Here is a 25864-nt window from a genome sequence, read left to right on the forward strand (position 1 = left end):
CTTCCTCTTGCTCATTCTCTCTCCTCGACCATCATACTAATTCTGATTGGCTATACATTTGTTGTTGTTTTCTGGTGTGTCAGTCCGACTAACTTCTAAACAGCATTTTTGAAATATCACTTACCCCACCTTTAAATCCAAACAGCAACTTATATATATATATATATATATATATTTATTAGGGCTGTCAAATGATTAATCACGATTAATCGCATACAAAATAAAAGTTTGAGTTTGCCTAATATATGTGGGTGTACTGTGTGTAATTATTATGTATATATAAATACAAACACATCCATGTATATATTTGAGAAATATTTACAAGTATATGTATTTATTTATATTTTTATATAATTTATATTATATATAAATACATTTTTTTACATAAATAACATATTTCTCTTAAATATATACATAAATTGGTGTGTATTTATATATAGATATTATTTACATACATTACTCACATATACATATATATATATATATATACATATATATATATATATATATATATACATATATATATACATATATATATATATATATTTATTTATTCATTATTTTTTTATAGTTATTTACATATTTAATTTTGAACATTGTTCGGCCTGTGCATTTCATCATAATATTAATATATTTCAATGTTTGCTTTTTGCACTATAAATTATTTTGGTCACTTGATATGCAGCATACAGTCTGAGTCCTGAAGCAAAACCAGCTGAGAGCCACATTGATTTATAACATATTTGTTTTTTTCCTACAATGCATGGCTTGTTATCTCCCTCTTGTGGTCACGCTGTACCTCACATCCTCATAAACCACAGCAGAAGGATGTCATGACAGCTCTTGACATGGTCATGACAGCTAATAGCACACTCTTGAGTAGACTAACAGGAAATGGCATTAATATGTAAACACTATTTACATGTATTATACATAATACACTGCTGGATTTAGCAGTCTGTAGTATTTCAGCCCAGCTCATTTGAGACTTTATGAACTCAGTGGCCAGTATAAGCAGGGCAATTAACATCAGCAGTAATCAAAGGAGATATATGCAGACGGGACACATTGAGTTATGAGGGACTCGTAGGGAATGGGAAGACCGGGTCTCGGATTTACAGCCACCGAGTTCAAACAGAGTTTCATTTACATTAATTAAGGTGCTTCATTTGAACTGTATCTCTGGGGAAATGACAAGAACAGATGCACATGCTGCCTCACATAAAACACTGTAAGAGAGCTTTACGTCATTTATATTTTGTAAGAAAATAAAATAAAGCTCATAAATTGCATAAAGTTGCTTCACAAGCCAGGAGTCAATAGCCCAGTTTAGCAATACGTCCCACTATTTGGCCATTTTTTTCAATGGATATTAAATAATATATATATATATATATATATATTTTTTTTTTTTTTTTTTTTTTTTTTTATCAAATTTTAAAGTATGTGTCTTTGCAGAAACTGACTAAAAAAAAAAAGTATGACAAACCTCACACTTCCTAAATCTTTCTCTATAAATAATGAAATAAAAGCAAGCCAAGGTCTACTGCTGCAAGCATAGATGAGATTTAAAGGCAGAAAACTATCCTCATCTGATTATATCCTCATTAACTCTCATCTTACCCTTACTGGATGATGAAAGATAAAAGGGAACAGATGTTATGAGAGCAAAACGAATTTCTGCATTTCAGTTTCACATCTTATGTGATGTGAAAAGCTCTCAGGCATGGTCCACTTTTGCAAAACCTTCTGCTTTAATGGCTGACCATCGGTAATTACTCTCTAGCCGCAAACCAGCATGATCAGAGCAGAGGAAATATTGAAAAGCTGCACAGAATTACAATCAAACAAGTGTTTTTGCAGATTCTTAGAAATTAATACTACCACAAACATCTCAAAAGCAAACAGTTAGAAACTTCACAACCACAACAAAACCACTGGTTTTACATTACAAATCTAGTCTTCCAGACCTTCTATATTGGATGCTGTGTGACTATGGGCTGTAAAATGACAAAAAGGACCGTGGACATATAACTAATAACTGAACTAAACATTTAATTGTATTAAAATTTCATTGTAGTCTGAACTTAATATGATTGAGTTGAGTTTCAGCAGATTTCTAATTCCCAACATGCTTTGTGTCAGACTGTATAAATACATTTTGAAATTAAATGTTATTCTACTTACTTTAAAAGTTTCCTCAAATGTTTTGAGTATTCTGAACTTACTGAGTTTTACAATGCAGAGATTCCCAAACTGTTTTGTCAGTAAACCCCTTTGACCCAAAACTTAGGTCAATTTTTCAAAACTCTTCACTCAACTTTCAACTTGGCACGGCAGTTCATGTCAAATTCAAACTGCACTAAAAAAAACACTTCATACAAGTCTCAAATCAGCTCATTCCAAAACACAAGCAAAACAAAACACCCAACAAACTCACTGTGTCTATCATAAAACACAGACCTAAAAAGCATTAACTGTTATGACCACCAGTTGGAGTGCCCCAGTTAACTACTAGAGGGCACTCCAACACAGACTTTTGTCACCTTTCGGAAATTTCCCATAACCCACTTCCCGGACTCATTATCCTTCATTGCACTAGCGGTCTTGAGTTTGCCATTAATGTTCTGTCTATTTATACTCAGTTGTTTCTGCCTTTGTTTGTGGTTTGTTGTATTGTGTTACATGCACTTTGTGTCTCTGGTTTTCTGTTTTTGTGGACTGTTTCTGTGGAGTTTGACCCTTGCCTGTGTCTGGATTACGTTTTGGATTACCCCATTAAAGCTGCGCTTGGATCTTACCATCTTGTCTTTGTGCATTACGTGACATTAACATCAGGTAGCATTTTTCTTTTAAAATTTTTACAACAATGAATTCACTACAGTATGTTACATAGCCCATGTTTATGTTACAGTACAAAATTATTCCTACTTTTTTCCCTTTTGAATGGATGATGATGAAACTGAAAGACTAACACTTGTGTAATTGATGTGATAGTATTTGTAGTAGTATTTTTTTTTTTATTCCAAATATATTTCAATAAGGTATTACTGTAGAAATGTTGCAAATTTCTGTCTTATTCATTTTTGTTGTAAAATTTTGGTGACACTTGTGTCTAAGTGAGAAAAGAATTAATGTAAATTGAAAGATGTCATCACTGAATGCATTTTGTGCCACAGCAATGATAAATGGTCCACAGTTTAGCCACATAAACTGCTGTTGTGGTGATCACTATATGAAGAGTTTTGAAAAAGTGACAAGTATTGAGAAATGTGATAGTAAAAAACTGTAAGCTTATATTTCAATAGTTTAACAATACTTTTGTATGTTCATGGCTTTCTGATGTTGGTTAATGACTACATGGCATACAGGTAAACAAATAAAATATGGTGAATTCAGGTTGATTGGGACATTTTTTTTCAAGTCATCTTAATGACAAGAGTCCCAATCACCCTGAATTCACCCCATTTATTATTATTTTTTTGTAAGCTTTTTACATTAATAAATGCTTTTGTGTACCCCAATTTAGGTATAGGCTATTGAGAAAGCACACACTGTAATCCATAAACATGATTTACTGTGTCTGGCTTGGAGGAACTTGACTGACCTGTAGCCCAGACCTGAACCCCACTAAACACCTTTTTGAGATTAAATGGAACAGCAGCTGTGATCCAGACCGCATTTGCCCAACATCCGTCCCTGACGTCACTAATGCTCATGTGCCTAAATGGGAATGAATCCCTGGAGTCATGTTCCATCATCGAGTGAAAAACCTTCCCAGAAAAATGGAAGCTGAAAGAAGACCATCTCCACAAGCCCATGGTTTTGAAATCAACAAGCACATATGGGGACATTGTTTGGATGTCCACATACTTTTGACCTTATATTTATGTTCCCACATGACAAAACACCTTATAGCTACCCAGAACCACTGAGCACTTTCCTAAATTTATTAAAAAATCAATCCAGTGCCATATTACAGTGTGTCCTCTGAACATTATTCAGTTTCACAGATAGCTTAGTTGTCTATATATAGGGCTGCAAAACCACAACGGGCTCATCTGACGCTCGGTTTGCTTCATCATCATCAGCTGAGGGACGCAACGCCATTAGCACCTCTCGCCTAAATTAACTGTCACACAGATGACAGCAACAGACACTGTGAAGCTTCCTTCACATAGTTAGACTCGTATTTGTGCACTGCATACCAGACTACTGGATTTTTTAGCCATCTGTAAATATTTGATTTGATTTGATTCCAGTCTAATAAATAAATAGTCAAAAGATTCTTGTTTGAATGATTTTGTGATCACACTAAAGCCTAAACTGTAAAAATAAACACATAGTAAGAATATAGTAAGGCTATAAAATATAGTAAGGCAAAAAAAAAAAAAAAATAACTTTTAATGCAAAATAATCAACCTATGGAAGAGGATTAGGGCCAAGCAATAATAATAATAAAAAAAAAAAACATCTCGATATTAAAGTTGTTAAATTTCGAGAAAAAAGTCTAAATAAAATGTTGAGAATAAACTCGTTAAATTACAAGAAAAAACTCGTTAAATTTCGAGAAAAAGGTTGAGATAAAATGTTGAGAATAAAGTCATTAAATTACGAGAAAAAAGTCGAAGAAAAAAAAAAAGTCGAAAAAAAAATACTTTTAATGCAAAATAATCAACCTACAGAAGAGGATTAGGGCCAAGCAATAATAAAAAAATAAAACCATCTCAAGATTAAAGTTGTTAAATTTCGAGAAAAAACTCATTCAATTTCGAGAAAAAAGTTGAAATAAAATGTCGAGAATAAACTTGTTAAATTAGGAGAACAAACTCGTTAAATTTCAAGAAAAAAGTCAATAAAATGTTGAGAATAAAGTCATTAAATTACAAGAAAAAAGTTGTTAAATTATGAGAACAAATTGGTAATTTAACAATTCGTAATTTAATGACTATTCTTAACATTATCTCAACTTTTTTCTCGAAATTCAATGACTTTTTTCTCGAAATTTAACAAAATTTTTCAAATAATTTAACAAATTTGTTCTCATAATTTAACGACTTTTTTCTCGTAATTTAATGACTTTATTCTCAACATTTTATCTCAACCTTTTTCTCGAAATTTAACAACTTTAATCTCGAGATGGTTTTATTTTTTTATTATTGCTTGGGATTATTAAAGGGATAGTTTACATTAAAAAAAAAAAAAAAAATCTGTCATCATTTACTTGCGTTGTTCCAAACTTCATATTCTACTGAATACAAAAGAAATTAGCTGATATTGACTTGCATAGTATTTTTTCCCCCTAATTGGGTTCACCAACTGTTTGGTTGCCCATATTCTTCAAAATATGTTCAGCAGAAGAAAGAAATTCATGCAGGTTTGGAACAACTTTTTTGGGGGGGGGGGGCAACTATACACTTTTAGTGTAAAAAATAGTGCCAGGTTTGCTAAACGAATGCATGTTTTTCTATATTATTGCATATTTTTAACAATACATTTTACTTAAATGCATTTTGCTTAAGGACCATAAATACATTTATAAAAAATAATAAATACATTGCATAAATGAATAAAAAATGAATATACTTACAACTTAAGTGTTGTCTTAGCTTTCTAATCAAAGATGACTTGGAAAACGTCCATGGTTGGGTGGCCTGTGCAGGGGCATCGGGTCCAGACATGACTTCACGCGTGTCTTCCATGTTCATCTTGTGCTTTTTGCGAGGAGAAGAGGAACTGGCAAGAAAGAAATTAAATGGCCTTCAATCAAATCAGCTGTAAAGACCAAGTGCAGTCAACCTCTGTTGCATTGAAACCTCTTTACAAACTGCTCCACAGCAAGAGCATTTCATTTGAAATTTAGAGCCCCAGTAGTACGTCATATGGGTCAGATTTTACTGTTTGGCAACAAGTGCAAATGGACAGTGCAATTTACATAAAACTAAGCACTGCTGGAAAGTTTATGGTGTTCTCAGTAGGATTACAGTTTTGCTATTTTAGGGGGCATTTGTCATGGCGGGATAACCCAAGGGCTCTCCTGTGACCCTCTTAGTGGCCAGCTGCATATCTTTGGTACATAAAGTTTAAAATGATGAGGGACATTACCATCTTCTCATCAGAGTCATCCATCAAGTGGAACCCACATGAAATGTAATGCGCACGATGATGAGCCATCTTTCAAAAGTCACATTACAAAAATTGAGATTTATTACAAGGTCTAAATGCTTTTGAATGTTTCTCTGTTCACAGACAGACACACGATAGATAGATAGATAGATAGATAGATAGATAGATAGATAGATAGATAGATAGATAGATAGATAGATAGATAGATAGATAGATAGATAGATAGATAGATAGATAGATAGATAGATAGATAGATAGATAGATAGATAGATAGATAGATAGATAGATAGATAGATAGATAGATAGATAGATAATTTCTAAAATATACAAATATTATTTAATCCATATAATCTTCTTTTTTGGCACCTGGCTGTCCCTGTCTGGTTTACTATGGCACTTTAACATGTAAAATTAGATATGCCTCACATTGCGTGCCTTTTAAGTCCTAAACCTTTTTTTACCCCAGCAAAAGCTGCTGTAAGCACTGCAGTAAGTCTGTGGCTTTATTATAGTACTATGATTTCATGATCTGACTCCTAATGACCGCAGCATATGCTGTCAAAACTCTGCCAGTCTTGCATGAATTACCAGTAAAGATCAGCACATTTCTTTACAAACAGCCTTTGGTCTCGGATTAGGTTTAGAAAACTAACGGAGGATACTCCCTTGGTGATTTTGCAGATGGAACAGTTAATTATGGCCACCAATGAAATTCAACCGTCTAAGCAAGAGACAAGGCAGTGGTTTCAATGCACTGGCCCAGAAAATGCATTCAGACTCGAATCGAAGTGAACTTGATCGTATTACGCATGCTTCAGCAGCACAGGAACAGACTTTAAAATTTACAGGCCCAAGTGATGAACCCACAATACCAAGAGATGGATTAGCCATTAAAGAGTTTACAAACAGACCATTAACACTAACTGTTGAATAAAAAGAAAAAATAAGAGAGCAACCAAGTGATAATACATATATGGATCATTGACGAATAAGGTTTTTAAAAGCGTAAAAAAAAAAAAACAGATATGGAGATATAATTCATTTTGAAGTTTTATTAAGTGTCAACACTGAGATTATGTGGTTTTTATCAATTAACACTGCTTTTGTAATTTTTTACAAGATGGACAAAATTTGTCACCAAAAAAGTAATTCGGTTTAACCAAAATTTCAGTTTTACCGAATGACACTTTTATATTTTTAAAATATAACATTTTCCATGTTTTATAGCGGTTGTACCGAATGACCTGATGTTTCGGGACCTGCGTATGAGCAAGTAAAAACATGAATTTTTCAAATAGCCAAGAGAGAGTTAGTTACTTTGCTTCATGACTTTGTGGTCCTGTGCAGGCGTCTGAATGATGTCACATCCTGTCACATGATATTGATCACATGACTTGATCCAAAATGGTGCCTCTATATTGGTTACTCCGAATGACATCAATGAAATAAATTTTTCCAGACATTCTTTCTCATAACAAAGCAACGACTTCTACACATAATTTTAATACCATTTTGCGCTATGTTGATATATAATGTTATAAAATCATGCCAGAATAAAAAACATCTACATTTATTACATTTTAAAAATGTAAAAATATATTGGCCTTAGGATGGTTAAACCAAATGACCTTTGGACACTACAAAATCTTTAAAATACCTTTATATGTAGCAAAATATGATTAAAACCTTTTGGATTCAATAAAAGAGATCTAGTTGTAATACCTTACATACTTTGGATGTCATATCTTTGTTTATTATTATTATTATTATTTTATTACGGCCCTTGGACAAAAAAATGACCCATCACGTCACTGACCCACATACCAACACACACATACAATATTTTAACCTAAAATATTGGTGCTCATGGGGAAAAAACAAAAACAAAAAAACATGTTCTTATTGTTTTATTGACAAATTCCCTGCTTGCAAAAATTTAAATGGATTATATTACCAATGGGAAATGAAAGTAAAAAAACATATACATAAATAGCATTAAAATATAAAATATTATATCTAGCTCATAGGTTTTCAAACTCATAAACCCTCAGGCCAGAAGGAGCACAATTTGAGAGAATATTACCAAAAAATGTAGGGGTTGCCAATGCAAAACATGTTTAACTTTTCAAAACATCATTTATCTTTAAATATGTTTAAATAAATAAATTACTTTTTAGGCTCTTGTACAGTGACAATATAAAAGTCAATTATATAACTTTTTAAATAACATCCGTTTAAATAAACTTAAAGAATATAAGATAATATAAGATAATAAAGAATATCACACACAGAATAAATGGGGAATTCATCATATAAACTAAGACATCCAAGTATGGCCTGAGGATGTGTTTGTTTTTGTGAAGATGAATACTGAATGCAGTTAATACAGATATAATATGTGTTCACTTCAGCAGGGTCCATTAAACTCTTATTAGGGTGCATAATAATAGAACATTGGAACATGCATCTATCATCAGAGGGGTAAACAGAGTTCAAGGTATGTTATGATTTATCAGAGCTATGGATATAACAATCCCACTAGATGGAGCTAAAGGCATTGCATTTAAAAATCTCCATTTAGAAGCGCTATATTCACACGGATAAATGGAAAATACATGGAAACGGATAGAAGTACAGATAGCACTAATTCAGAGCCTTTTGTTTTGAACAATCAACGGCTGGCTAATTCTATAATGTGAATAAAATAAGGCCTGTTTTCAATTATGTTTAAAAATAAGGGCTATTATTCAAATAAAATAACATATGTGAGAAAATACTGCCAAATTGAATGAATATTTTCCATAGTAGCAAATTAAAAAGAGTATATGAACACAAAAAGTCACAATACTTCCCTGCTAATTGTAGCGATGCCTTATTGTGTCATCGCCCGCCGCGACGCTCCTCCCACTGTTCATCCATTGGCTGCTTTGCACAGAAAACAGAGCAGACTTTAGCTTGGAACGTTCCTATTGGCTACAAACACACATTTGCATAAATTCTCAGTTCGCGATAGGTCAACGGGCACGTCAATCACTCTCTACACATTCCCCGCTTTTGGATATTACCTCAGGAGACTCCACAGTTTTTCATCAGTGAGGACTGGAATGTGAACAAAGTAACACAGCCAACCAGACAAGAAATGAATTAAACTATGATTCCTTTCCTAATTCTGAAACCACACAACGTCAGGAATTGTCACTAGCGCCCAGAACACTGTAAGTATGCCATCTCTTTCTAAAAAAAATAGTCTTATATTAGAGCTAGAAGCTTCAGATGAATAACACTCTAACCAACATCTGCACTGTTCTTCCTGTTTTTGGCAGAGCTGGAAAAGCCAATACAATCAGTCAGGATTAGATGCGAGCTGGATAGGGACTGATGACCACCTGGGTGTAAATCGGAAGATAATGATCGCTTACAGGGAGAGCAGAGTCTTTACGTGTCTCTAATTGCCAGGAGTTTGTCAGGCTTTCTTCTGCATGTCAATACGCTCAGTTCCGACTCTCCGCTAACAGCATTAGCTCCTCTCATTCACAGTAACGTTACTAAGATTAAACGCAGCCTATCTGTCATTTTTGATATCACCGTGATTATATTTTGTATTACAATTGCATTTTACTTCATTGTAAGTTATCCAATTATTCATTTATCTTTTTACATTGTTTAACGCACTAGCGAACTGGCTAACTCTAGCGTGAGTTGGTGCGCGCATTTCTGAAGTCGCGTAGCCCATAATAGTCGCCTTTTATTATTTAACAGCCTTGCGTTATGTATTTTAATGCTATATTATCCACGTTTGTTCACTTTTTATAGTCTAAGTAGGCGACATGTTAACTGAGGGAATAACTGACGTAAAATTGTGCACATTTTTTTTTTTTTTTGTTCGTTTTTGTTTGTTTGTTTTTTCCACCCAAGCCCGCGCCACAGTACACCTGCTCCTACAGAATACACAATGAAAATATGTTTGTGTGATATAAGAGTCAGGGCTCAGGGTTCATGCAGTATTTGAAGTTCATTCCAGTTATTTTTGCATTGGTCATAGTTCAAGTAAACAAACCTGTCTAACCTCATTGGCTGCTATTTACTCTTAGGAAGGTTTCATGACCCTAACATTGCCATTATATTCGCCTTGATTACTCACCTGAACATTCATACATTAGACTACCAGTGGTTCTCAGTTCTGGTCCCCAACACATACAGTTTTGGTATGCCTCTCTAATTTAACACCCAATTTCACTTTGGCTCATTTTTAGATCCTAAAATGGGTGTCAAATAAGGTAGTCAGTTCTGGGGGTCCTTGACTTAGGTCAAGTTAGTTTTATATTCGCACATTCAGACTTATGATAAATTCAGACTTTCCAATAAATGTGCAATAAATTAATGTTTGCGAATTTTAAGCAGCGACATGATATTGACAACCAACGATTGTCAACTTACAACATTTTTCACAGTCATTCAAAATAGGCAAGTATTGTTTTAATGACATATTTACTTGTGAATGTCCACTGAATGTCCAGTGTAGTGTGATTAACAAGGCTATTGAATACGGATGTCTGAATGTGCGAATAAAAAAACAACTTTACCCAAGTGGGTCCTTGCAAGGTTGAGAAATATTTCTTTCACTGTTTTATGTAGTTATAAGAGAAAAGGAACCAAACACGGGACCGTCTTTCACGCTTTCACTAAAGTTTTAATGTTTGTCGACATCACTAATGTGGCCATACTATTAAAACTTTCTGTAACATTGGCAGCAAACTCTATTGTACAGTATATGCAGTTTCTCATTCTCAATTTTAAGTGCTGTCTGTAGCAATTATTTAGTGTTCGGATAGGAGGAAGTATCCTTAAAAGGACGTCTTTGTACCTTATTTACTCCTGAAAGGTTCATAGTAGTATCTTAAGGGTATATGTTACTGCTGTAAGGTACTAACATGCACCTTTTAGGGGTAGATAAGGTATAAAGTTGTTCATTTAATGGTAGTGTCCCAGTGGCAAGCTGTTATACCTCCTAAAGCTACAATTTTTGCAAATATTTTTTCAACAGTGAATGAAATTCTTAAGCCAGAAGACATCTGCTATAGTGCCCCTTTTGGAGAAGCGATAAGAATGGCCTGTGTACTGCGACATTTTGAATTGCAGCAGTGCACAAAATCAAACCTGCGTATCTAGAATCATCTATGTCCACATGCTTGCGTAAAATGTTTTAGGCTGAGTGCTAGAACTTTGTCCTGATGTTGGACTTCATGCAGACCAGTGATTCATTGAGCGTTTTCAAATCAGTGAGGTTGCCAGCTTTTGACTTTCCGCAAACACACAAAATGCACCTCCCTCCTTCCTTTGCTGTATACAGCTCTAGAATACCAACATCCTCAGTGAAAAGAACCTGGAAAGGCTATTTAGTCTGAGCAGCCTGGATGTTTACACAGGAAGAACATTCAAAGAAATAAAGACCTTTGTGCCTGAGCCTCTCAGAAGCATTGCAATTAAAAGGTGTCATTCACGCTGGTGAGAATATCCGCATGGATAGGTAGTTAGTTTGTTCGCATTGAATGATTCAGCAACTTTGGCACGGCTCATGCTGTTGTTGAGTGATGGTTACCACGGGTGATGGGATGAACCATGCAGGAACTCCAAGGCAGTTTTATCAAGCTGTGAAATAATAGTTGGGCTTCTTTTTCAGCTCTTTTTTTTTTTTTCATTCAGCCACAAACCTGACCATAAGTCAACTCTTGTGGAATTATGCAACATTTAATCTATTGTCACAAAAGCCGCAGCTTGCAAGAAATGCCTGGAAACCCTCACAAGGATACTCATTTTTATATGTGGAAAAAATAAATACATTTCTCTGTTCGTTCTTTGTTCCCTGGCCCCATTAAGGACAACTCTGTCGACCTGGTCTGTTGAGGGGACGCATTTTGGGACCAATGCAGACCCCTCCTCAGATCCTCACTGTCAGTGCCTGTGCGTGGGTCAGCAGTTTTTGTCGCTGTAAGTGGTTTTAGACACCTGCTTGCTCCCTATTCTCGTTCACCCATCAACAGCCCTGCATCCAACACCCCTCCAATACCAGCCTCCCAGTTGCCCTTATCCCCCTGCATAGCTTTCTGCACGGATAGCTGTGACCTTGCATCCTTTGTGGTCAACCTCTGGCATTGTGATTCATGTCAACTGGAGAGTGTGATCCATAAAGACCCTGCCGATGTTTGTGCATGCTTGCTCCCTCTCTCGTCACAATAACCTCAAACTGCATCAGTTAAAGAATCCAGTTTGCATGTAAGCACATTCACTCACACAAAGAGCCACTGGAAACATTGAACTTTTGCAGCTGAAACCTTAGTTTTTAAACATTAGACCTCACTCCAGTTATGTGTTAAATAAATACGTGTGTGATTGGTTACAACACTCAAACACTGCCAAACAAAATCAATTGAAGTATATTGGGTGAACAACACTTTACACAGTTAATTACAAAGCTGTAATTGTGTTCTTCAGTATTTTACTTGAAAGCTGTGTAAAAGTTACTAACCTAAACAGAAAGTTGATACCTAAACAATGTTTTTAGAATAGTTAAGTTTTTTTTTTTTTTTTTTTTAGTTTAGTTTAATTGTTATAGATGTCCTCTTGCAATTTTATTCATCAGTAATATCTCAGATTTATTCTATTGAATAGTTTAGACATGATGCTTTTGTTTTTCTTTTTTCTTTAGGTGTTCATTGTAATTATCTTATTGAAATTCTTGCATGGTACTCAAGGTTCTGTTTGCTAAAAACAAAGGATGAGCCTACTGATTTAATTTACAAATCTAAATTTAATTATAATCTGTCAGCATAAAATGTAAGAGAGACTGAGTTGATTAATTGTGCACTTTGTGTTGGCTTAACAGTGTAAAGAAGGATTACAGTTCTCAGATACTCTGAACAAATTTACAGTGAACTTAACTGTTGAAGTAATATTTCATTGCTGAAAGAGCTGTGAATATCTAGTAAAACGTCAAGCAAAGTTTGTCTAATGAAGGATGTAAAAAATGTCATTCAGGCATACATTTTCAATCTCTGGCCATTATACACAAAAAAAGAAGCTTGAAAAAGATTACTGAGCCAAGGCATGACTAACACTACAACCACATTTAAGCAATTGCTAATCATCCCAGACTAATGGTTACATTGTCGGTAGCTGAAAAAAAAAGTGGCACTAGTTGGCTCTAAATTTTGTTACAGCACCATACCACTTTCTCACTGGTGATTTTATTGCCAAGCATAAACAGCAGTGAGTCATCCCCAATACTGAAAATACTTTAATAGATCGCTTTCTAACCTCTTGTGTTGTGCTTTTGTATTTCTCTAGTTCGAGATATTGGAACCAGTGAAAATTTGGACGTGCTGGAAAAGATGTCAGTCAGCGTCCATGAAAACCGCAAGTCGAGGACGAGCACAGGCTCCATGAACATCTCGCTCTTCCACAAGCCCTCTCATCCAGACAGTGTGCTCACCCACCTCAATACCCTTCGCAAACAGTGCATGTTCACAGATGTAACGCTATGGGCAGGCGACCGCTCCTTTCCCTGTCACAGAGCTGTGCTTGCCGCTTGCAGTCGCTACTTTGAAGCCATGTTCAGCGGTGGCCTCCGTGAAAGCCTTGACAATGAGGTTAACTTTCGTGACAGTGTTCACCCAGAAGTTCTGGAGCTGCTGTTGGACTTTGCTTACTCCTCACGTGTCATCATCAATGAGGAGAATGCAGAGTCACTTCTCGAGGCTGGAGATATGCTGCAGTTTCATGATATCCGTGATGCAGCAGCAGAATTTCTGGAGAAGAATTTGCACTCATCAAATTGCTTAGGGATGATGCTGCTCTCTGATGCTCATCAGTGCAAGCGCCTTTATGAGCTGTCATGGAGGATGTGCCTCATTCACTTTGAGACTCTTCGAGACACTGAAGACTTCTGCGGCCTCTCGAAAGACAAGCTTTTGGATCTCATCCTTAGTGATGAGTTGGAGGTTGAAGATGAACAGATTGTGTTCAATGCGGTCATGCGCTGGGTTAGGTATGACCTAGACAGCCGCAGAGACTATCTTCCTGAACTGCTGCGAGGGCTACGCCTAGCGTTGTTACCCTCGGAATGCCTCATTGAGGCCGTGGCATGTGAGGAACTTGTGATGTCTGATAAAAGGAGCCGACAGATTGTCGATGAGGCCATGCAGTGCAAGAAAAAGATTCTGCAGAATGACGGTGTTGTCACTAGCCCCTGCGCTAGGCCTCGCAAAGCTGGGCATACGCTTCTCATTCTTGGTGGTCAGACGTTTATGTGTGATAAGATCTACCAAGTGGACCACAAAGCAAAAGAGATCATCCCTAAATCAGATCTTCCCAGTCCCAGGAAAGAGTTCAGTGCATGTGCCATTGGCTGCAAAGTTTACGTGACCGGAGGAAGGGGATCGGAAAATGGAGTGTCGAAGGATGTTTGGATATATGACACGGTACATGAAGAATGGTCGAAAGGTGCCCCAATGCTAATTGCACGTTTTGGACATGGCTCGGCTGAACTTGAAAACTGCCTTTATGTTGTGGGGGGTCACACTGCTATAGCAGGTGTCTTCCCAGCCTCCCCTTCAGTGTCTCTTAAACAGGTTGAGCGGTATGACCCCTTGACCAACAAATGGACAATGATGGCACCACTTAGGGATGGTGTCAGTAATGCAGCAGTGGTCAGCGCCAAGCTAAAACTCTTTGTGTTTGGTGGAACAACCATCCACAGGGACAAGGCCTCAAAGGTCCAGTGCTATGACCCTATTGAGAACCGTTGGACCATAGCTGCAGAGTGCCCACAACCCTGGAGGTACACCGCCGCTGCCGTTCTCGGCAGTCAGATATTCATAATGGGCGGTGACACGGAGTTCACAGCAGCTTCCGCCTACCGATTTGATTGCGAGACCAATCAATGGACGCGTGTAGGTGACATGACTTCTAAAAGAATGAGCTGCCATGCTGTGGCCTCTGGTAATAAACTCTATGTGGTCGGTGGGTACTTCGGTACACAGCGGTGTAAAACCCTGGATTGTTATGATCCGACGTCGGATAGCTGGAACAGTATAACTACCGTGCCTTATTCGCTGATTCCAACTGCTTTTGTCAGCACCTGGAAACATCTTCCTGCGTAGTCGCCTGTGATTGAAGTGTATGGAGCTGATCTGGGTAAGGTTTTTGGCATTTTATTTTTTTATCATTTTTGATGTGCTTTATTGTGTTTAAAGACTCTATACTGCAATTTTTATTCTTTCTGAACGTGTAAGTATCTATAACCTTATCTGATCTACAAATACACACACACAACTGAATCATTTTGTATTGTTGGTGCTTCCATTGAAAAGTGCTTGAATCATAATTTCAAGCAGAGTAACAACAGAAGTCAGCAGGCTGTCGACCTTGACGTATAAATGATGATTTCTGTCATGATAACTGCAAGCCAAAATGCTAAATTGGGGCTTGGCAGCCTTCTTTGAAAGCAGCTGAGTGCTCCAATCTTTTTGAGGTTTTTGAAAGTGGTTGAGCAAAGAGAAAATTAATGTGTTGTTGAACCATCTGGATGTCTCAGAATATTATAGAGCAGTGGCTGTCATTGAAGGGCAACATCTTCAAGAGGGTTGAAGGTTGAGGCTTAAACATCTCATGAATTCTCACTTGGGATCATAGTGATGCGTCAGCATGAGTAAGCCATTGAAATATTGATTTGTGATCTACATTACAAAGCTTTTTCTGTCAATTGGCTATTAGATAGAGTGAGAGCACAAAGTGGCTTAATCTCTGTAATTACAGGCTGCAATGAGGGACTCCGTGTAGAGAGATTTGGGGAGGAGGGTGCTTATTGTTGCTGCAACAGCTGCTAAAGCATTTTGTTTCTCATCAGCTATACCATCTAAAGCACAACCATGATTTTTTTTTTTTTTTTTACTGCACTTAAATGTTGAGCACTGAAAAATTTCAGTCAAAACCTGTTTTAATTGATGAATTCAGTGGCCAGAGGACAATCTTGGCTGAAAATATGAACAGAAACGGTTGAAATGCAATTGCAAATTTGCAGAATTTGCATTTCTGCATTGCAGTCCCCATGCCCAGCAGCAATCATTCTCTTTGGCTGTTGGTGCATTAATAAGGAGCTAATTATGTGCTTCATTAGAAGAATGGTTTCTTATGTGTTAAGACAGAAGTTTGTTACTTAAAGTATCTGCCACCTTTCCATCTGTTGTGTATTTTTGACACATGATGATTTTTATTTATTTATTTATTTTTACCAAACCAGTACAGCAGAAATCCCGCCCTGCAACCAATTTCATTGGCTGTGGTTACAGTGACGGGTAGGTTTAGGGATCAGTGTTTGGTGTAGGCAGTCGTCACTGTAATTGACATGGCCAATGAAATCTTTAGAATCGGCTCCAGGGCAGGTTTTCCGCTGAACTAGTTTGGGAAAAAAATCATGCATTCTTCACAAGGTAAAGATATAAGCCAAATTTCAATTTTTAAAGCTTTAGATGTATTGTACAAAATTGTTATTGTATTCAAACCTCTCTCTGTGTATACAAAATAAAATTTTAGTAATCAAACAAAAGCATAAGCGTATAAATGTAAAGCACTTATTTGCATTGAACTCTAAAAAATTAATGCTTATTGACTCTATGAAATGCATTAAGCTTCATTATAATACCCTTTCTTCTATAGGCATAGACTCTTAGACTCATCATCATTTCTGCTATCATAATATCTTGTCTGTCAGCACTTATGAAGACCAGAGCTAACAGGTCATTTCAGACTAACAATATTTGTGTGAACAGCCTTTCTCAGAAGCCAGCAAGCCCCTTGTCTGCCTGAAGTCAGTTGAATGATGGTATGCCTGCATATTGGTTTGTATATGTATAGAGCAAAGGTAGTTGCTTCTTAAACCTAATGTTGAGGAATTACAATTGTGCCGATGGTGTCTGTGAATGCGTCATAACAGTCAGCTGAACATCTCTCACTTGTGTCATTTGAATTAGACTGCCTGGGGAGGGACCACAGCCATCTCATTGCATCTCCTGGTGATTAGAAAATGATTACTTCTGTGAGTAATCATTAACACTCCTCACCAGCCAGCAACTCCGTTCACACCACAAGTGCTTCATTTCACAGTGAAGCAGGTGGCCCAGCAAAAGCTGGGTTTTATAATTAGCCCCAGGGGGCACAAAATCAGAATGTCTGGAGGACGCCCTGGCAGGCCTGGCGAAGGATGTTGGCAGCAGCAGCGTCCTCCAGGAACGCCCACAGGAAGAGAATAAACGTAATTGAATGTGTACCAACCAAAGGGTTAAAGCTTAGCTAGTTAGCATGGCCCTGCTAGACTCTGCTGGTAGACGGAACTACAAAAAAAGCATCTTTTTCCATTGAAGTGCATTCAAAATTACCAGTGTATGGTGAAATGGAAGCATTTAAAATGCTAATATTTCTTTATATTATAGTTAATGTTTTTTTGGAGGGTGCTTAAATTTTATCATGCAAGTGACCAGTCCTGAGTTGCGATGTCACTACTCGCATTCTACCAGCACGGTTAGCCAACTCCTAGCTGATTCCAGGCCAAGAACCAGACTCAAGTGGAAATATAACTAGAACCATTCCTTTTAACATCACCACTTGAGACCCATTTTTCATAGTGACATTCAACAATCAGATTCCTTCTGATGACATTTTCCTGCAACTCTGGAGTGATTGGTTATTTACAACTCTGTTAGTCAAAAACAACCTTGCAGTAGAACTGACCATCCTTGAACAAAGATGGCAGATTTCAAATTCTTCAGATATTACCTCCTACACTCTCCTATTCATCTCTTTACCCTGTTCAGCCTTGCAACCCTACTCCCTCCTGATAAAGTAACTTAAGAAGTGGGTGAGGAAAGCAAAGGCTGGTGTGTTTTGAACTCCTACTGAGTGAAGCAATGAAGAATTAATAGAGGTGAGTATAGACGGCCCAGCTCTGTGGTCTCATACTTAAAATGCCTGTTGGTCTCCATGATGGAATGGCTCTGTGTGTCATTATGAAAAACAAAACAGAGAAGAATGAGCTTCGTAAATGATTTAAAGGCCTGTGCAGGGTTGGGATTCCACTTTCAGTTTATAAATATTTTAAAACCTGCAGCGGCCAGGGACAAGGAGAGGAGTACCTGAATGTAATCCATTTCATAAAGCTATGCATCATTTTAGACAACAGGATAATTGAATCCCACAGTCTAAATTTGACATTATTAGTCATAATCAGACAGCCTTGCTGAAAACTGTAAATCGAGTTTCACGGTATGCTATGTTTTTCTAGAGACCTATTGTCCCTTAAAAAAAAGGGAAAAGGAAAGAAAATAAAATAAAGAAAAGCTTTCCCAGTTTGCTGGTAGAGGTTGTCCATTAAACAAAAAACAAGGTTTATGTAAAGCTTATATCATGTTATTCCATAAAGTAGTAATTATAGAATAATTCCATAGAATTGTCAAACATTTTATTTATGAGCCATTATTTATATCAATAAAACTCAATCAAAATTGGACTCCACTGACTTTCATTGTATAGACCAAAAAACAAAATATTTTTCCAGTCCACAAGAAAATGTCAGTTTTTTTTTTGTTTTTTGTTTTTTTTGTTTTTTTAACAAATTGTATGCATTGTGATGCAACCTTAAATGGACAAAATCCACTGTGACTCTGCAGGTGAACATACTTAGTAAGGTTTCAAGTCATTTCCTTTGAGTTACCCCACCCTCACCACTTTACCTGAACAGAGGTCTTTCTCTGCACTACAACTTGACATTGGACTTCTCAAACCACTTCTGGTTGGGAATCTCCCCAAGCCTCATTTGGTGGAATCAACTAGCATTTGTGTGTAATTTCAGATGGAAAATGTTAGCGCAGTTTCGTTTTTTTTCCTCAGAGTGACCCCTGGATAAATGGTCAGAAATTGCCCAAACAACATCATAGTTTACAAATGTAATTTTTGTTTGCAAAGAGCTACTAATTCTTTTAAAAAGTTGCATCAAACTTGTTGTTGATTAGCTTTGCAGGACTTGAATTATGACCAGAAGCTCCAGGTAAATATAATAGGGAATATTCAGGCATTGGCCTGTGTAATGACATCCCTTTTGACACCCATGTAGCACATACCATATGTCCTCAATAAGACTTAGTTACTGCTTTTTCTGCCAACAGTGCAGTTTCATTGGTCTGCATTGTGTATGGCTAATCCAGGTAATTTGCCAGTTGGAACAGTTCTGACCCTTTGCCAAGCACCACAACCTCCCGTCCCATCCCCTAAAGGTGGGGGTTTTAGAAAAACTAAACCAGCTAATTGTTTTGCTGTTGCAGAGCCCATAAATCGGATTGTGCTGTTTTAATCTAATCTCTCTTTGCGGCATGCATGTTACTAAAGCAGGAAACATGATGTTTTGGCAGTGTACACTGTTCTCCCAACTGGCGGAAACAGGCCGATACAGGTAGCAAAAGCCCAGATTTCCCATGCACTTCATCCTCTCTGACCCACCAAGCACTGACACAGTTGGGTAAAGGCTGGATAAGCTTTGCCTGGTCAATGTGCCCTGTTTAAACTAGCTGTGGATTTACGCACTCGAGTGGCAGCAACTCTCCGTTTCCTTGAATGGCACCGCTCAACTGTAATCAGTCCTTGTATTTATCCTACACCATCACCATATTAGGATGTAATGCCATGACCACTTTAACCCATCTAGACAATGAAGTCTGTTTTTTAATAAGCATAAGCCTATAGTGTTTGCAACATGTTTAACTGATCTACACAGAAGTGCCATTTCTGAAGAAATGTTGGAACTATTTTTTTTTTTAAACTGTAAAAGTTTCCCATTGGGAGCGAACACCATAACTTAGCAAACAAGTACATTTGCATTTTAGTTGGACTAAAGTGTCTTCCTTAAAAATGTCATGTTATTGCTTTAATTGAACTGAAATCATCTGGACTAACAAACCTAGATAATGCAATTGTAGCTTGGCTTCATCCAGCATAAACATCAATCGGACAAAAAATCGCCTAGGTCTTGATGCTTGTTCTATTTAAAAAAAGAAAAAGAAAAATCACATTAATTGAACGGTCACATTAACTTAATTTCTTTTCATCAATCCACTTAAATTTATTAAATGGAAGTTAACTTAATCTTTAGTTCGCAGCATGCTTTAATGGAACTGGATCGGGAGAGTAAATGTTCATTTCTGAGCAAAGGGAAAGGCTTGTAATGTTTAGTTACATTGGTAGTTTTGTGGTTGCCCTTGTACTTCAAAAAACAGTTGGGGTGAATTCAGATGAATTGAGATGAATGGGAAAAAGTGTCCTAATCAACCTGATTTCCCTGATCTGTTGATCAACAAAACCTTACTTGTTTGAATAGGCTTGTTCTTGTTCTAGTCTTGGTCCAACTGAAGTTGTGTCAAATTTAAAGGATAATACTTTTAATGATAGGGTGGAAACTCAATTTCAAATGGGTTGTTAATTAAAAAAAAAAAAAAAAACAATAATAAATAAAATTAAGGCTTTGTAGACTCTTAAAGTATCTTATGAAGAACAGTATTTCTCAATATATTAAAGTATCTTTTGAAGTAGAGTATTTCTCAATATATAATTATATACTCCATTCACCTGCCTACAGGGATTTACCATGAACTTTTTCACCTTAGGCAATGATGACACATAAACAAACGCACCTCATTTCTACACATAGCAGTTTTATCCTCTACATCTGAAAAGTGTTTTAAAACCAGTGTCATCTCAGCATTCCCTTCAAGTGCATGTGGCAGCTATTATGCCAGATCAAAATCTCACACTTAATGAATCATAAAGCAGATGGATACATTTAAGGCGAAACCCACGACTGGGATCTGCAAAATATTTACTTCGTTTTTGGTTTATAAAAAGCAGGAGTCAGTTTTGATGGGCATGTCAATGGCATTGTCAATGCAGGCTCTGAAATCATTTCATTGCTGTGGCTTAACACACTTACACCCTCTAAGGGAAGCATTAGCATTCAATTGGAATGTATTAGAGGTGATGAGAATTGAATTAGAGGCAGTCAGACACCCCTGTTGGGCGAGCTACACTGGTGGGATGTGAAGCTGGTGTGAGCGATTGATTTTAAATCTCCTGTAAGCGTAGGGATGTTGAGAGGGCATTAGGTGGAAGACTCATTTAAAATGCTGCGAGACTACAAATCCCATCCATTCTCCACGGACACAACAACAGACGAGGTTCATCTCTGATTGATTGTGATTGATCACGCTACTTTTCCCAAGTTGTTCCAAAGTGGTTTAAAATCAAGTTTTGAGTCTCATTTTCTGTCTTTTTGATTTTAAACTCTATCGATTTTGGTACCAACTAATGTATGTTAACTAATATATTTTAGATATGTCTATGTTTCACACAGATGAAAGAAATTCTCTCTGCCAAAGCTGTTATGCGGGACCGTGTTTCTTACTTGGTCAAACTGATAACTACTCACTGTAAACCCAAATAAGTTGGCAAAACTCAAATATTTTAAGTTAAGAAATTCTAAATTTAAGTAAGCAGAACTGACAGATTTTTATTTTGTACTCATACATTTTAATTGTTCTTAACTTGAAATGTTTGAGTACACTAATTCATACATTTAACAAAATGTTCATGTAACCTCAGTGTGAACATTTTTATTAGTGTAAACTTAGCTAGCTATAACAAGCTAATTCAGAAAATGCTAATTTGCTAAAAGTAGCATGGTATAGCACTTGCTGAATGAGTAGCAATATAAAACATTTAACATACTTGTTCTCAAACCAAGCCGCACGCACCACCTGTCATGATGGTAACTCCCAAAACCCAGTCATAACAATGATTTTTTTTGATGCGGTTTACTTTATTTAAACAACTTATTTTGATTAAACACCATTGTATTAGGTTTCTGGTTCAAATTTAATTGCTTCATGTTAAATTGACTTGAAACAATTACTTTTTGACTTAACTTGTTTTCATATTAAAATAACATGTTTCAGTCAAGTAAACTCAATCAAACAGGACTTTCACTTCCCATCATGCTTTGAAAATGGGCTGATCTGGAAGAGTAAATGTTGAAATAAAGTGTTATTTTAAGCAGTTTTTAGCAAGATGATAAAATGGAGAGACTTTTTAATGTTTACTTTCTATTATGTTGGTATTTAAGAGTTTCTGTTATGTTAATAGTTTTGGGGTTACCATTGTGGTGAAGTGTTGAGTTTGTGCTTGGGTTGAGGACCTGCTAACAACAATTAAAGTTGTTTTAATAATAAAAAACAGCTAATTTGGGCATGCCATGGATGCAAAACCATCTTCTGGCTAATGGCTAACAATAAAAGTCTTTACAGAGTAAAGATTTTGTTAAAGTATTAATTTTACTTTTGTAGAAGTTGAAAGTGAAAATTGTTTTTGAATGCATTCATTAAATGAACTGATCAACTGCACTGGATTACTTATTTTAATTTTTGTTTGATATTAATTTTAGGATAATTGAATTTAATAGTTTTGGACAAATTAAGAATATTAAGCTGATTCAACTAAATGGCATTGAATTGGCCTTATATAATAAACTTAAGTTTACTGAAATAAAAAATGTTAATTAAATGCAACATAACCTGGTTATGTGGAACCTGTTGACATAAAAAAAGTCAATCCAGCGTATCATTTTTTAGCCTAACAGAACATTAATTATATATCTTCCACTTAACATTAATATTGCACAAAAAAACATTATATAACAATTAATTTTAGCATTTACTCTACCTTTCGAGTTCCATGGGTAAAGCATGCTGGGAAATAGAAATCCCAGCCCAGTTTAAGTTATACTTAAGTTTGTCTAAATTAAAAGAAATAAGTTCATAAAACAGTTCAGTTTACTTAAAATATATCAGTTATGTGAACTTGAAAGAAAAAGAGCTAAATACTCTAGAATAAAAGTTGATCTGACTGAACTAATTTGTTTAATTTAAGTTTGTCCTACTCAAACCATTTAATTATTTTGAGCGTTAAGGTTTACAGTGTACTCATTACAAGACCCAGTTCATAAGGAATTGGTCTACACTGGGTATGCTGTATGTTTTTGATTTACTAAAAAGAAGCAAGTCATTTGTGAATCAAACTACATTCTTCACACGGTATGTATTTGACTGACTGCAAACAACAGGTTCGTTTGTTCGAGAATCAAAGTACACTTTAGTTTCCATTCCAAACTTTTTGCATATTGACTAAGCTCAATATGATGATAATTGTAACTTGGTTTGAGAGTCACAAGAAATATGCTTTTCTGTTTTCTCTTTCTTTTCCCTCCCTTTTTTCCCAGCCAATTTAAATGGCCGCTTACAATTGCATCAAGTTTGAGTGCAATGACTGTGTTCAAATTATAGAGTTTGGCTTGGAGTTGTGAGGAAATCTGGTTTTATACTGTGCCGTCTCTCATTGCAGGTGCCATGGACTTCTAGCCACACTGAATGGACGGCAGCAGAGCTGGATTGTCATTGGCTGGCCTGAAGCACCTCTGCTCGGTGGGTGTGGTGTGGCTGCGGTCGGTCACGGCCACTCTCGAAAACAAACCATCTATCCACTGCTGAGAGGAGCCACAGAGAAGAGCTGAAAAAAATCTCCTGAAGAGAGGCCACAAAGGCCTTCTCCCTACAGCACAACGCTAACTCATGCCATGCTTGTTCATTGCCAAATAGAGGCACAAGGACACAATACACTCTTGCACCAATATCTGCTCTTTGGAGACTCTTTTGCAATCCAACGAGGTCAAGAACATTCCAGTGAACCATGATAAACACGACTAAAGCATGATTTTCCTTCATGAAACTTCCTTCTTCACTTTGACTGGCAGTACAGCATGTTCATGTTGCTTCCAAAACGCCTTACTGACATTGCGTTAAATGAAACATAGGAATATCTACAGATATGCAGAATGTCCCACCATGGGAAAGTGCAAGTTTACTCGAGCAGGATGTAAAATGCCTGTGGAACTTCTATTTAAGTATCTGTGAAATTGGTTTTAACTTGGAACTTGTATAGATTCTACAGCACAATGTATTATCAAGGACTTCCTCTCGTTTTAAGATTTCTTGAACATTTGATAAATGCATTTAATTTATGTGTTTGTGACAAAAACAAGAGTAAAGAAAAAAATTGCACATGAGACTACGTGATGGATGATGAGGGTATTAATGTTACTGTTTTCCTCTGGATTTGAATGCTGGATTTTGTTTAAGGAATATTCTGGGTCCAATACAAGTTAAGCTTGTGGCATAAATAATGTTGATGAATTTAGTCCCTCACTTTCCTTAAAAAAAAAAAAAAAAAAATTGATGTCTGGGTTCCAGGACATCTGTAAACTTCAAATTATTCAGTGTCAGTGGCTATGCCAAATGTTAAATGACTTCGCCTTGATGACGCAATGCCCTAAGAGCTGTTAAACTGCTTTACAGCTCAACTAATACATGTTTTAACAGAGAAATGTATGTGATTTGATGCATACCCTGACAGCAACATAGTGTCTGCCCAGATCCAGCCCACATCTGATCCGCGTGTAATCCACATGTACCAGATGTGGGCCAGATCTGGGCCACAGTATGTTGCTGTCAGGGTAAGCTTCACATTTAAGCTTCTATATCCTCCAAAAATAAATTAAAATACCTCATCGTAACTCTAATTTTGCTTGTTTTTAAAGAAAAGAAGGAACAGTCTAAATTATTGTTTTTTGGTTGATTGAGCTGAACTTGTATTGATCCTAAAAAAACGTACTTTTAAGAACAACCACGATTCTGAAGTTGAAGGTTGGGTTTCTTGCTCACTTGCAGTCTTAAAACTCTTGAAAAGGGATATGGATTTGAATTTTGTTTCAGGGGGAGTTTGTCTTTTGTAGTAAAGGACTCACTGCTAAACATTTCCTTTTGAAGGGGACTTTCTGGGATTATGCAGCAGATCCCATTGGCGTCCTTGTGAACTGAATTCCTGGTGCCTAATACCGGTAGACGTGTTTGTTGCTCATTCAGTCTGTTGAAGGGTTTGAATAAATGATTTTTTGATGCTTGCAGACTGGTTTCATAAGCACCCTGGTGGTTTAAAAAAGTGCTTGAATTCCTCTCTGAAATCTCCACGAAACATCCAAGGTTTTTTGACATAACAGGAACAAGCTTTATGTTATTAGCTAAATCTTATAATGCCCAAGCTAAATCCGCATACTTTAAAAAAAAAAAAGCCTCTCAAATTAGAAGTTTTATCAATTGTTCCTGCTTCTAGAGATATAATTTTCAATGTTGCAAGGTGCTTTGCTGTTTTTATAGTAATAAAAACAAATTTTTATACTAACAAAAATGTATATTAACATTAATATTCAATTAGAAACATTTAAACCAACATTAAATCAACATACTGTAGTCATTATACAATATCTACATAAAAAGCAATGAACTTCATAATACTGTTGACCCCAGAATGTCATTTGTTGGGGTGCAATAGGTCTCGACATTTACACTTATTGGGCCTCATTTATAAAGAGCATATCTTAGAGTGTGCGTACGCTTAAATCCACGCCAGCGCTCATATTTATAAAAACGGTCTTTGATGTGGAAAAGCACTTTTCCTGTCAGATTACTGCAGGTTTTTGGAAATCTAAGCTACTCTTGCAGCTCACCAAGGATTTGGACGATGACTGCTGATCTTT

At 36.4% G+C, this 25864-nt stretch overlaps 2 protein-coding genes across 6 annotated transcripts in view; one reads left to right on the forward strand and one right to left on the reverse strand.

The window, feature by feature from the left end:
• The window catches only part of LOC137015254 (cytosolic carboxypeptidase 4), a 202989-nt gene extending 197135 nt beyond the window's left edge, over positions 1 to 5854 (reverse strand). Inside the window, exon 1 of the mRNA XM_067380092.1 lies at positions 5591 to 5854. Within this exon, the coding sequence (XP_067236193.1) occupies positions 5591 to 5708 (118 nt within the window). The 5' untranslated portion in view covers positions 5709 to 5854. The remainder of the gene's footprint in view (positions 1 to 5590) is intronic.
• Positions 5855 to 9206: 3352 nt separating this feature from the next.
• On the forward strand, positions 9207 to 25226 carry enc2 (ectodermal-neural cortex 2). 5 transcript variants are annotated; one of them, XM_067379967.1, is made up of 5 exons: positions 9207 to 9341; positions 9450 to 11631; positions 12004 to 12114; positions 13471 to 15318; positions 23617 to 25226. In XM_067379967.1, exons 3-4 carry the CDS (start codon positions 12051 to 12053, stop codon positions 15282 to 15284), a joined length of 1878 nt encoding a protein of 625 aa, XP_067236068.1. In that variant the 5' UTR covers positions 9207 to 9341; positions 9450 to 11631; positions 12004 to 12050; the 3' UTR covers positions 15285 to 15318; positions 23617 to 25226. The 5 variants fall into 5 exon arrangements, with proteins under 5 accessions (XP_067236068.1, XP_067236069.1, XP_067236071.1 ...); XM_067379968.1 differs by having other exon boundaries at positions 9450 to 9584; XM_067379969.1 differs by lacking the exon at positions 9450 to 11631 and having other exon boundaries at positions 9211 to 9341.
• Positions 25227 to 25864: the final 638 nt, after the last annotated feature.

This window comes from Chanodichthys erythropterus, chromosome 24 (assembly GCF_024489055.1).
Source record: "Chanodichthys erythropterus isolate Z2021 chromosome 24, ASM2448905v1, whole genome shotgun sequence".
Lineage (NCBI taxonomy): Eukaryota > Metazoa > Chordata > Actinopteri > Cypriniformes > Xenocyprididae > Chanodichthys > Chanodichthys erythropterus.